This window comes from Opisthocomus hoazin, chromosome 6, assembly GCF_030867145.1.
Source record: "Opisthocomus hoazin isolate bOpiHoa1 chromosome 6, bOpiHoa1.hap1, whole genome shotgun sequence".
NCBI lineage: Eukaryota > Metazoa > Chordata > Aves > Opisthocomiformes > Opisthocomidae > Opisthocomus > Opisthocomus hoazin.
Window position 1 is genome coordinate 59,466,673 of NC_134419.1, and position 14,184 is coordinate 59,480,856.

Below are 14,184 nucleotides of genomic sequence, written 5' to 3' on the forward strand. Positions count from 1 at the left end.
TCTTCTATTGCAATACTACTCACCTCCCTTCGCACCATTTCAAATAAGTAACAAGAAAAAACAGCCATGAAACCAAGACTGACACGACTGAGGATGAAGCTGTTCTACTTATCATATGATGAGTGAAAGGAGCTGGCGTAAGTGTCAGTTTCTTCTCGTGTGACAGTGTGTGCTGAAGGGCTGTGCAGGTGAGATCACACAGCCCTCAGGTCATTTTTTGCTGAGGGGAAGAAAAGACCCTGAAGCCTTTGCCAGGATAAAAGACTTCTCCCAGCCCAGCTCTCTTGGCTTCCTCCCACCTTGGTTTGGCAGCCCCACTCCAGCGCAACTCCAATTGCAGATCTATGTTTTCTCTTTTCCTCAACCCTGAACCCTAATTTTCTAGGGAAGCACTAGAAAAGGGTCACCAAGTATTGCATAGAAAAAATACTTTATCCAAGCCAAGTCTGCTGGTAACTGCAACTTTCCCTTTGCAGCCCCAATTACACTGCAGCCCTATGCTTTTTCTTTCTCTCTATCCTAGCCCATTTTTTTTCTGCTGAGCCATAGACAAGGACACTCCCAGCTGCTGCCTAGAAGAAAGACTGCTCCCATGCTAAGTCTTTTGGCAGTAAGAGCATTAGAGTTGGGGTTTAGAGAGAGAAAGCACAGAGCTGCAGTTAGAGTGGGGCTGGAAAGTTGGCCTTGGAGAAATCGTTCATCTGTGCAGTGGCTGCAGAACTTGTCCGTGTCTTAGAAAAGGAAATTGGTGTAGGGGTTCAGAGAAGGAGCAAGCTAAGAGCTGTCTCTGGAGTGGGCCTGGGAAGGGACTGTCAAAGGCAAGTTGGAGCTGCTGACAGTTGCAGACTTGCAGAAATATTTCATCTGGGCATCTGCTGGGGGGCCCTGATGAAGACTACCCTGAGGAAAATTACTGCTAGGGTTCTTACAGCTACACTAGCAAGAGACGTAGCAGATGCACCTACCTGAGTCTCTCAGGGATAAATAGGGCAGACTGAGAAGGCGGTGTCCTGCTAGCTCTGTAAAGCTCATATCACTCCAGCTAGGTCTCAGAGGGCTTGTAAAACTGATGCAGTAAAACATCCCTGAAACTACTAGGATATGACAGCATCATTAGGCTGGACAGGGACTGTCCTGTCTTGCAAGGAAAAGCTAATGTGGAGCCAGTCATACAGACTCATCTGCTGGCTCCTGAAGGCACGGGCCTGTTTTTAATCACTGAGGCCTGCAGCTCAGACTGAACTTGGCAGCGCTTCACTCCATTTGATGATCCTGCTGGAAAACATTAAAGTCTTTCTCTTCATTCAGAAGAAGGGGAGCCAGTGCCATCCAGTCACACTCCTCAGACAGAGTTAGGCTGGAAATAAAGCCAAAAGCTACCAGCAACTCAAGGGTTAACTTTCCTTGTCATACCCTTATCTATAGCTAGGCCCTTTTGTTTGGTTTCAAAGCAGAAAAAAAAAAAGCATGTCTGGGACCACATCCTTAATCTGTGAAAGATTCAAGAGATACTAAATAATGGGCTAGCAGAGCTACAGAATTTCCTTCCTCTACTCCAATAAGCTGTCTCTGTTCTTTAAAGATTTAGGTGACTCTTTGTGGAAAAAGCGAGCCAGGAATGATGTACTAAGACACACACAGGCTCTCTGTCCTGGCCTGAATAGCTCATCCACCAGCTCCAGGCATACAAAGCCTATACATTCAGCTATGCTGTCCAGACATGCAGTAGGCAGGATAATATATGCTCCCTACTTCATTTTTCCTCATCAGAACTCTGATTTCAACCAAAATAAACTAATGCAGAGATAATAAAGTCAGTTCTTGAGTAGATTTTCTTTATGGAGAGGACTGAGGACTCCATATGAGCTTAAAGTGGGAAAAGTCCAGGCACACCTACGTCAGCTATATGCACAGCTCAGTACACACACATTAAAAGATGTGCAGGAAGATAATCAGGCACACACCTGGATGCTGCTATACAGCAGTACATACACCCGCGCATGCATGTGGTGCGTCACAGACAGGCAGTTTATGGTTGTAAAGATTGTGTACGTGCTCACCTGCACAGGTAAACGTCTGCTTTTACCTTCCCACATTCATGTTTAGGCTCCCATTTATCTGTCCCTCTCACACATGAAAGCACTGAGAAAAAATCATGGGCAGACATTCAGAAATGCATATGCTTCCACAGCACAAAACACACACAAACCTGTTTTTCCCCCTCCCCTGGCCCACCCAAGAACACACTGTGTGAATTACTGCAGCAGCAATGGAAAAAGGAGTTCCACGTTAGCAGCTGTACATGCCTAAGAAAAGATAGTCCCTAACAACTAAACAATCCAGCCAGACAAAGCATACAAGAACGGTGGAAAGGAAATGAAATGACAGATAATTCAGAATCAAGAAAAATTGCTGAAGTAACATGCTCAAGGTCACACAAATGGGTCTGTGATAGAACTGGGTGTCTTCTTACCCCATTCTCCACAAAGAGCAGCCTCCATATACTAGGAGCCGACTGATCTCATCCACATACATCCATTTAAACATTCTATGTAAAAGCAAACAGAAACATACCTCCCCAGAACTATCTTCACATGCTAGCTTGGCATCTAGTGATATTTTTGGCCATAGACTCTGCCCTTCCTACTCTTTTCCCTTTTGTAAAGCCGGCTTCTTTTTTAGATTCTTAGCTTCTGTCTGAGGCTATGCTCAAATATCTGCTTTTCCTTTAGGAAAAGAAAACCGTGATGAATCTAAACTCTGGAAAATCATCTCATACCTCTCGTTCTTGTGCAGCACTCCGCTACATGACAGGCGCTGAGCTTCAAGCAGAAACCAGGCAGTGTCAGACAGCAGGAGCGGCAGAGAAAGAAAGTCCTGACTTCAGGCATCAGACACATTCTGAGTCCCAGCACTGGCAGCTTTCCATTCACCCAGCGCTACAGAGCGGAGAGCAGCCGATCTGCCCTGGGAGATAATCTCGGCAGCACATCTGGTCTTAGCTCCGCAACTCAGCATTAATTATGACTTGTGCAGAAAGCATTTGAAATATCCAATGAGATGCAGAGCTCCCCGGCTCCCTCCACACGGGGAAGGAGAGAGGAGAAAGACAGGCAGGTAGGGTCTTGCCCACCCTCGAAGCTGCCGCCAATGTAAACAGCAGCTAAGTATGGGTCACAAGTTTTAACAAAGGCATCCCCCATCGGCTCTGTAGTATATTCATGCTCTAATTGCTTGTCAGATCTATTCTAGATAGCTGGAAAAGCTGAGCAACAGTTGCTGTCTGCATGCCACACTCTGGATTCCTTTCCTGATACAGGCAATGTTAGCTGTGCTGCAGGAAACCTGGTGCCCTGGTCTGGTCTCTAATCTGCTTGAAAAGCACCAGAAGCAGAAACCTCGTTTTGGAGGGGAACACCACCACCCACCCCACCCCCCACTCCCCCCCCCTTAGCGTGCTGTTGAGAGTATCTCCACAGCTCTGGGACACACTGGAAAGCTTTACACACCTTAGGAAAACCTACAGTCTTTGAACTCTGCAGCTTTTTTGTGCTTACAGCCTCTGCTTTAGCCCTTCACAGAGAAGTTGCATGATGATGAACAGCTCAGCTGATTAACTGGTAGGGGAAGGAACTACAAGCTCCTTAGGTGTGAACCAATCTCTAGGACTTACTTGCAGGAAAACATTCACCCCTTTGATTCCTGCTTTCAGAGTAAGAAGCCCGTAGTTAAGAAAAATGCTTTTCACACAATGCCCTATGCAGTTACACAGAAGTCAGCCCTCCATCCTCCCATTTACAAAATGCACTCATGTGACTGCAGATCTGCAGCAGTCACCAGCCAAAATCTTTGCGCCAAGCTTCTGGGGAATTTTATCAGGTTTGGTTAACTGCATCTCCCTCTGCGGGAAAAAAAGAAATGTTACCCCTGTCTGCAGCTGCCCATCTGCTTCTGTTATTAAAGTATCATGTCTGTGGTCACTGTATAGACCACACTCATTTGAACTTAGTGGCCCACCACTTTCTTAGCTACTCTGTGGCTCAGTTTGAATACACGTATCAAGAAAGATACTGGCCCAGCAGTCAAGCTCTGAGATTCCAGTAACTGAGACAACTGTGTTGTCCCACAACTCAGGAAACTTGAGATCAAGCTCTGTCTCTACATTCTCCGTTTTGATCAAAAGCTCCTGAAGAAATTACTGTCTCTCATTACAGGTGAAGGCAGTACCAAGATCAAAAGCTCCAGTTCTTGAATGGCAAGGTAGTCAGGTACTCTTTAGCAACTCAAGATGTACCTTGAGTAGCAAAGCATTGAACAGCTAGACTCCAGAAGCCCAGACAATACACTAGGCAGTATTTTAAGCCCACTAAAGCATATTTGGAAAGTGATGGAGATACTTAAACAAAAGGTACAAATAAGATCCTAGATATTCTTCATCCTTTACTATCCTCTGTTCCGTTGAGGTGACGACAGCAGACTGCAGGTTAGGGAGAGCCTGTCCACAGTGCTAACTGATGAGCAGGACCAATCTTCTTCTGAATGGCTGAGACACCATCAGGATTTTTGGCTCTATTCTCTTGAACAATGCCTCAAAATCTGTCACATCTGCTAAAGCATTATGGAGCCTGAGACTCAATGTTTGGTATGGGAGCCCAGGAGACAGCAAATGCAGACATTTAGTCTTCCATTCGCGTCTCCATTTCCGTTTTCCATCTCCGAAAACACGAGAACAAGGAGGTACACAATGAAATAGAAAGTCATGTTGTTTAACATGGATATTGTTATATCTAAAGTATAATTAACCTGTGAAATTCACAGCCTCTCTGTGGCCAAGGACACAGCATGACTCAAAGCATGATTAGACCTCAGCATAGCTTATAATACTGAGAGTTGTATGAGACATAGTGAAGATGATGTAAACTCTTCTCCAAAGGAAGTGCAAATACAGCTCTGGTGAAAGAAAAAAGCAGAAGGAGCACATGCTTGCTGACACAATCATCACAACTGAAGTATAAAATGGCAGCTACTTCAGTGTTGTGCTCTGCACATGGTAATTCTGCAGCTACTGGTGTTCTGTGAGAAGACTGCAACATTGTGCTGTATATATACACACTCCACAGTTATGATCTATCTCCTTGTATGAAACAATTCTCAATCTCTTTCAAAGCACTGTGTTAAAAATCATGACTTAGACCATAAAATATGATGAGGCTGGAATAAAAATCACTATATACATTTAATTTGTCTTCTGTGTTTTGAATTTGCACGTCACACCTGGATCCTGCCTTCTGTCTTAACCACATTTCTCAAAAATGAAATCCAAGATTCACACATAATTATTGGATTGCAGGGACTGCAGACTCCAGAAGTTAACTAGATACTGCAAGAATAGCAATAAAATCTACAGAACTGGCCAAATTGCATATAAACTACCATCAAAATTTTCACCTGGAGGTCTCCGCATACACATGTGCCAAGCGGAGAAGAGAGAGACTGAACGCCCTCTTTCTCCATTGGTGTGAATTTGTTTAGCTGTACAGAAGTTTACCACTGGGCAGCCCTTATTTTCCTAAAGAAGAATTTAGGTTTCTAAAACTGTTTGGTGAGTAAATCTCACATGAACTTGCTGCTGGGGAGCTGGATACATTTTCGTTACTGCTCTCATTGTATGGAGATAGTCCTAGTAATACTCTCAGGAGCTAGCACCACTGCAGTTACTCTGTTGCAGGTTCCAGAACAGGGAGAAAGCATCCTGCCTGTACATGTCACTACAAGCCTTGAGACTGGCTGGGAAGTTCACTACAGCTCACACAACCTCCAAAAATCCAGGCATGTCTCAGGCTTGGCACCTAACTCAGGTCAAATTCAGTCTTGAATGTGGTTGCAACGGACAGGAACTGTGAACCCGCATGAACTCCAAAAATATTCCTCCTGATCTCTGATTGTGAGCAAGCTTGCTGGCTTGCACAGCTCTAGCAAGTGCCCATAGGGTGTGGGTAATTTTAGACACCGGCTTACACAGAGTGTTACCTAATATACAGGTATACTCAAGCAGATCTGTCTGAGGGATCTCAGATCTAGGAAATTGCTTCACCTATTTGTACAGAAAGGGTCTAGTATCAAAGTTAGAATCAGAGCTGAAGTTCTCTCATTTTCAAGTAAGTTGAGCCTTGTATAGACTCATTTTTTTAACCCAGGTAAACATGGGCACTTAAACACCTCCTTGTATCTGTTGAAAGCTGGCAGTGAAACAATTACAGGTGATCAGTCACAGGGCTGAACCCAGCAGGGTCGACTTCAACAGCATGTCCCCTATACTGAAAATTTCCCTCCCAGTTTCCTCCCCCTCCAAACACTTTGGACAGATCCTTCTCTGAACGAAATAATGTTTTCGCACCCCATCTCTGCTCTGTGCTTGGGTCTCAATCTTTACCGCTAAAATGAAATCTGTTGAGAATAAACAGGGTTCTGCTTACTGGCTGATAAACCAGTTCACCCTGGGTTCAAAGGTTAGCAAATAGCTATGCTCATCCTTCTGTCACAGTGGATTCTGCCTAACCTGTGTGAGGTGTCTTCCCATTTCTCTAAAGTATGCCAAGAAAGGAACTGGTTGAGCAACACTGTAAATTACCCTGCCATGGACTCTTGACCAGTTTATGCTCTAAGTTGAGACTGTAACTGTTTGCTCACAGAGAATAGATGATAAACAGACCTAAACTTCACTTAACCACAGCATTCTGAATCCAGAGCCAAACTCCTATGTTTATTGGTCTATTTCTCTCTAAACAAAGGCAAGAAGCATTTAGAAAACAAAACATCAAGAATAACATAAAATGTCTTTTAGCAAGAAGTGACATGGACAAATGTGGCCTGGAAAACTTCCTTCTCCCCACAATGTAAGAAAATCTTTTACAGAAATTATTATTTACTGACTCTTGTACATGCCTGTCTACATTTAATAGATAACTTCCATAGACTTGACCAAAGCTATGTCTGTAGAAAGCATCCGACCAGCAGATCTTCTCTTTCACGTGCACTGCATGTTGATGTCCCTACTGCACAGAAAAGTTTTACAAAAATTCTGAGTGTTAGTAAGTAAAAAATAGTCATGACATGGTATAATTGTTGCTACCAGTGTCTCATCGCTAGAGAAGGATGAGAATTCCAGCTGTGGGTTCAAATGCAAGGGTCATGGAGTCAGAAACCTGTTGCTGATCCTTGTCTCTGGCACAGAATGAAACGAGCCATCTGAATTTCTGACCATCCTGGAACATGGCAGGGCCTGTGATCCAGATTCACAACCAAAATTTAGAAGACCAGCCCCTTTTAGCCACTCAGAAAACTGAACAAGCTTATGTCCTCAAGCCTTCCCATATCCCAAGCCTGAGAGGCTGATAACCTAAGCACAATCAGTCACTGAAAAGCAGACAGGATCAACACTGAACACATGGGTGCTTATCCAAATCAAACTTCATCATAAATACCTCTGTCAATCTGTAACCTGCAATCGTAAAACTCACTACCAGGTAAACTGTATATGGTTTCACTTTGTTGCTTCCTGAAACTCAATTAATGACGAACATCTGTTAGCTAATTTCCATGTATTTACCTTTATCTTCCACTGTGCAACTAAAATAGTCAATATAAAGCCTAACTTATACCTTCACCACCCAAGCATGAGGTCATGGTCTAAGTTCCAGCAACAGCTGAACCTGACTGGCTGTGCTTGGGGAAGGGATAGCAGTTAGCTCCTGTTTGTAAAATGGACAAAACACTTGAGTAAACCTGCTAGCCTTTCAGGAACACTTCAAGAAAAGGTCAAGAGCTGAACATTCCCTTCCCTGACCTGCAACTCAGAAGGTAGGAAGGGAAAATTGCAAGACCGATTACATGATGAGGGAGGAGAAGAAAAAAGGCTCAGCTGTGGGGGTTAGAAATGTAACCTTTAGAAAGGAAATAGGAAAAGAGAGACAGAGTGAATTTCTTTGTTCTCAGCTCCTAAGTGGTTGAAATTGCAACTTGCAAGGAGCAGGCTACCATTCATTCCCCTTCGGTAAGCACACATCCTCATAACATTCATCAAAGGACTAATACAGAAAATTAAAATACTTGCCTGCAAGCTGAGAAACACCACAGGAATATGTTTGTGCCATTAATCACACACTGCCAGGACGTGCAGTGAGAAGCATCAGTGTTTTAAAGACTGTCAGCTTTCAAACATCAAGCATGAATCTAATGACTACAGGAACAGTTTCCCTGAGAAACCACCAGTGTAGGGGGCGGTGCTGGTCAGACTATGTGTTACGGGCAGTAGCCACCAACCACATAACACAGCCACTATCACCTCTCCATGGCACTTACCAGCTGAAGAGAAGAGGAAAACAATCTCTTATTGAAGCAAACACAAGCCCCACCATATTTTATCTAAAGCTGGATTGCGCTTAGCAGTACAAGATATACAAAGCTAATGACTCCCTCCAGAACTTTTTCTTTGATGGCCCAGGTGGATTGATCTTCTATGAACCCATCTAATTCTATTTTGAATCTATTTTATTATTTTTGCTTCCACAATATCTTGTAACAATGACTTTCATAACTTAAGTGTGCATTGCATGAAACACTTTTTTTTCCTGGTTCAAACCTCATGACTGTGCACTGTTCAAATCCTCCTTACATTTATAATTTTATCCATCAGACCTCCCTGTCATCTTCTCTGTTCCAAGATCCTTTTCAAAGTTTTGGCTTTTTTGGGGGGGAAAGGGCTTAAGTTGGATAGATTTTACATCTTAATTGCTTACACAACCTCTGGAGTACAAGACCAGTTCAGGCCAGAGCTTGTATTAAAAATTCTACTCTGAGCTTGAAAAACCTTTCCTAGCACAAGTTTAATCCAAATGGAAACATTCCCATGTGATGTTTCATTTTATCAAATCAGCATTTCCCAACTAAAATACACTTCATCAAGCAAATCCCATGAAAAGCTTTACCCTGCTAACCTCCAAATGTAACAAAAGTAATTTTTATTTGTAGTTTTTCTGTATATGCTATCTGGTCGAGCAGAGGCACTGAGGATTCTTGCTCAGCTGCCTGTGATTCCCCAGTTCTGGATGCCTGCTCTTTGGTGCCCAGGACTGTCCAAGATAACAGTACTACAAATTCATTCATCTGATGCCAAACTGCATCATCCTTCAGAAGCCACTGGAACTAAGCTGGTGAATGGACACCTGGAGATACGGCATTGCAGTGCAGAACTTGTGCTGCTGCCTGGGGTTTCTGAAACCAGTAGCAGCGGACTTGGCCCTCTGACAAGCCCTGACACAGTACTCCGAGAATACCCATTCCTTCTCTGCAGTCATAGAATCATAGCATGCTCAGGGTTGGAAGCGATCTTTAGAGGTCATCCAGCCCAAACCCCCTGCAGAGAGCAGGGACATCTTCAACTAGACCAGGTTGCTCAGAGCCCCATCCAACCCGGCCCTGAATGTTTCCAGGGATGGGGCCTCCACTACCTCTCTCTGCAATCTGTGCCAGTGTTTCACCACCATGGTAAAAAAATTCTTCCTTATATCCAGTCTAAATCTACCCTCCCTTAGCTGACCAGGCTACTGGATGGTCTCTGCGCAGAGCCCAGATAAGCTTGGGCACTGGTACTGCATGTCACTTAAAGCCTTTAGCCAGCAGCTTTAAAGGTGAAATATCCCCAAGGAGTGAACTAAAGAGATGTGAAAGTTAATGAATTTTATATGGAAGTGGAGCAGCCATCTGACTTCTAAAGTTATGATGTTCAAAAGTCAGTAAGGAATGCCTTTTGTCCTTGACATGCTTTAGTTTTGCTTTTAGTTTTACACCCTTCAAGTACTTCTACACACTGAAAAGATCCACTCTGCACCTTCTCTTCTCCAGGTTAAACAATCCCAGCCTTCTCAGTTTTTCTTAGTATTTCACTTGTCACAATCCTTTAACCATCTTAGTGGCCTCTCACTGGACTCACTCCAGTAAGCACACGTCCTTCTTGTCGTGGGGAGCCGAGAATTGGACAAAGCACTCCAGATGTGGTCTTACCAGTGCTCAGGTGAAGGCTCACCTCCCTCAAACTGCCAGCAATGCTCTTCCTACACAGCCCAGGAATCTGTTGGCATTCTTTGCCACAAGGCTGCATTGCTGGCTCATGTTCAACTTGTTGTTCAACAGCATCCCAGGTGCTTCTCTGCAAAGCCACTTTCCAGCCAGTCAGCTCCCTACATGTATTGCTGCCTACACTTATTCATCCCCAGGTGCAGGATTTTGCATTAGTCTCCATTGAACTTCATAAGGTTCCTGTCCACTCATTTCTCCAGCCTGCTGAGGTCCCTCTGAATGATGGCACAGCCATCTGACACACCAACCATTCCTCCCAATATTCTCTGCAAGCTTGGTGAGGGTGTACTTTGTCCCATTATCCAGGTTATTAATGAAGCTGTTAAGCAGTTCTGGCTCCAGTATCAGCCCCTGGGGTATATCACTAACGGCTGGTCTTCAGATGGACTTTGGGTTGCTGATAAAAATCCTTTGAGTACAGCAGTTCAGCCAGTTTTCAATACACCCCACTGTCTATTTATGTAGGCTGTACTTTACGAATTTGTAAATCAAGATATTACAGGAGACAGTGCTGAAAGCCTCACTTAAGACAAGACAAACAATAATCACTGCTGTTCCCTCATCAACCATTTCATTATAGAAGGTTGGTCAAGCATGACTTCCTCTTCATAAATCCATGCTGACTACTCCCTTTTTAACCTTCATATGTTTGGAAATTATTTCTGGATTTGTTTGCTCCACCACCTTCCCAGCAACAGAGATGAGGCTGACCAGCCTGTAGTTCCCTAAGTCCTCCTTCCTGCCTTTCTTGAAGACAGGAGTCTTCCGGGACCTCCCTCAATCACCATGTCTTTTCAAAGATTACCAGTAGTGGCCTCACACATTGGCCAGCTCACTCAGTGCTTGTGGATGCAGCCCATCCGGTCCCACGGATATGGGTATATCCATGTTCTTTAAGTGTTCCCTAACCCGATCATCCTCTACTGAGCAGCAGTATTTCTTGCTCCAGGCTTTCCCAGTGGCTTCAGGGGCTACAGAATGATGCAGACAAATCTTACCAGTAAAGTCGGAAGTGAAGGTGGCATTGAGTACCTTGGCCTTTCTTACGCCCTTTGTCATCAAGTCTCCTGCCTCTTTCAGTAGTGTGCCCATGTTTTCCGTGGTCTTCATGTTGTTGCTGATATACCTGAAGAAGCCTTTCTTGTTGCCCTTCACAATGATAACATTACCATATACTAATGAGTTCTCGGTAAAACTATGATAAGCATTTCTTGCAAATGTAATGAATGTGTATGTTAACATAGCATAAATACCTAGTAAGTGTGTCCTTTTGGTGCACACGTTTGGAGGAGAGATCCCCCATGTGCCCGGTGCCATAATAAAGAATACCTGCTTAATAGTCTTCCGACTACTGAGTCTTCAATTCCGGCTTCTCACGGCATCACAGCCCCCACCAGATTCAACTCCAGGTGGGCTTTAGCTTTCCCAAGTCCATTCCTGCATGTTCATACAGTTTCTCTATATTCCTCTTAGGTCAGCTGTCCCTGCTTCCACTTCTTCTACGCTTCCTTTTCAGGTATGAGCTTTGTCAGGAGCTATTTGTACATCCATGCAGGCCTTCTGCCACCTTTGCCTGGTTTCGGCCACATGGGGGAGGACAGTTCTTGAGCTTGGAGGAAGAAATCCTTAAAAACCAATGAGATCTCCTGGACCCCTCTTCTCTCCGGGACCATATCTGACAAGATTCATAGAGCATATAGCTGTGAAGGCCAAAGTCTGCTCTCCTGAGGTCCAGGGTTGAGATCCTTCTATTTGCCTTGCTGAGTTATGCCTTCAGAGTGGCTCTTTTACAGATAGTCATAGTGACCTCAGGCAAGTTACTTCATTGCTCAATACCTCAGATTACTCCTTTAAAAAATGAAGACAATAGCCTTTCCCTACCTCAAAGCTGCATCATGATGGTAAAATACGTTGGTTATAAAGCAGTAATGGAAGCCACAGATATATCTGACAGAGGTAAGTTAGAAAAAATAACTTAATCAGATCTCAGAAATGGATCTTAAAACTTTCTCTGTTGTAAGCAATTTCAGCAGCAAGAACCACTCCCAACTTACTTCAGTTCTACTCTGTCTCAGTTTCTATATCCACTAGTGTACCTTCTGCTTATGCTGCCTTTGCCTGGGGTAAGGCTAACCAGCACCTCCTCACAGATGATTCATGCAGCTCCTACTCCTGGGCAGATATCTGAACTCAAAACCCCTGTCATCTTTCTCTTCCTCTTCCCTTGGTTGGGCCCATCTCCCAACACGAGCCAACACTGAAGAGCAAACACTGATAAGCTGCATCATGTGCCAGCTGTCTCTGTACAGAGATAATGGCACATTATCAGGCCAAATAAACACCCAGAGTCACTCTCCACACACCTGTGGGAGCCTGCAAGAGGGAAGACCACCCTGCCACCTAATGAAGAGGCTTCCCTTGGCCCAGCCAGGAATCCTACTCAAGACTGTCACTCTCGGAAAGCCCTCTAGCAAGACAGGGAGCAGAAACCTCCTCTCTGTCTTCACACAGAGTAGATAACAGAAGTCACCTCCCTCTTCTTCATTACCGTGATATCTTAGCATCTTAAATTCACTGATATGATTCTATGCTTGTGATGCTCTTACTGGAAAATCCCCATCTTACAGGTGGATAAATTTAACCTCAGACTCCCAAGACTTAACATCATATCCTAGATCCTAAACAGTCTGGGATCCTGGTGGACATGCATCTAATATTGATACCTGACCCTTCAAAACAGTCACGTTCTGCTCTTAAGAAAGATGTTGTCTGAAAGACATTTAATCATCTAAAACAGGATCTCTAATTAGGCCTATGTAGGGCTATTCTCCCATTATCCATAATGACATTGAGCCAGGTATTAAAATTACACCTCAGAGACTTGTACCCTGGTTTGCACTTCTGTAATACAAGACGTGGTCTGCACAGGGTCCTGATTGCCAGCAAAAGCATTCTCTGCACTGTTTTCCTGGCGGAAGAATGAAGAATCCACACATCATGTTTTGTCTATATGGAGAAGAGGATTGGAATTAATGATAGTAGAGTGGTCTCCTCAGTGAATACTTCTTCAGAGCCCACCAGCTAAAAAGTGACTATTCCTCCTGAATGGAGAAACCACTCATGGAGCTCTTGCAACACAATTTCTTTGTCACAGGGTAAAGCTACTCCATATTTGCCTAAGGGAAGCACATCCCTTCCAACTGCTTCACCTCCCCTCCATCACAAGTAACTGATGAAAACTTGGGATGATGAGGAGAAATTCAGATTAAGTAATGGAGAAAGAAAGGGGTTGTGACATGCAGTACTAGCAAGGGGCAAGGAACTTCTCATGGCAAAAAAGAATATGTAAATGGAAGAAAACAAACACAAACATAACACAAGATTAACACAGAATGATTCTGTCCACATGCAGTGCTGGTCATGTGCTGAGCTATGAGAGAGAGTTATGCCACTCAGCTTTCAACTCAGGCAACAAAAAACTCAGCTTTTGTACCTCATGGCCCAAAAATCAGTCCTAAACACAAAAACATTATAATTTACATCTGATGCAAGATAAAAATGAGAAAGGCATGCCAACTGAGAGGAGAGCACCTGGAAAGGGATTTCCTTAAAGTGGCTGTGTTTCTTCGGACTAGATGTACAGCCCCACCATACACGTACAGAGTGAGGAATTACCTCCTCTGTCCCCAACTACACTAAACATTTTCAGTGCATCCACCTTCAGAGGACACTGGCAGGCCCACTGTCACCCAAGCCTATGGCCATGAAACTTTTGCATTTAGCACTATGGCACAGCTACATGCACTCCACTTTGAAGAGCAGCTGCAGAACAGCATGACTGTAAGGCACAGAGGGACTCTCCAGATAAACTTTCAGTAGTGTAAACTCAGAGCAAAATTTGTTCATCATGGAGGCAAGAAGGATCATAGGGAATAGTTTTATTCACTCTGTCAGAACGTGCTCCAAAACTCACTTTCACCGAGCCCCTGTCACAGACTGTATTCTTAAAGACATAACCAAAACATACAGAGTACTTTCAAATCTCAG

The 14,184-nt window shown here is 44.0% G+C and overlaps 1 protein-coding gene across 6 annotated transcripts in view; it reads right to left on the minus strand.

The window, feature by feature from the left end:
- ARHGAP22 (Rho GTPase activating protein 22) overlaps positions 1-14,184 on the minus strand; it is a 170,211-nt gene that overhangs the window by 24,521 nt on the left and 131,506 nt on the right. Inside the window, exon 1 of one of the 6 annotated variants that reach the window (XM_075423347.1) lies at positions 2,780-2,900. The exons of the other annotated variants lie outside the window; for them this stretch is intronic. Within the exon in view, the coding sequence (XP_075279462.1) occupies positions 2,780-2,900 (121 nt within the window). Of the gene's footprint in view, positions 1-2,779; positions 2,901-14,184 lie in introns of those variants that run through there. 6 annotated transcript variants of the gene reach the window in all.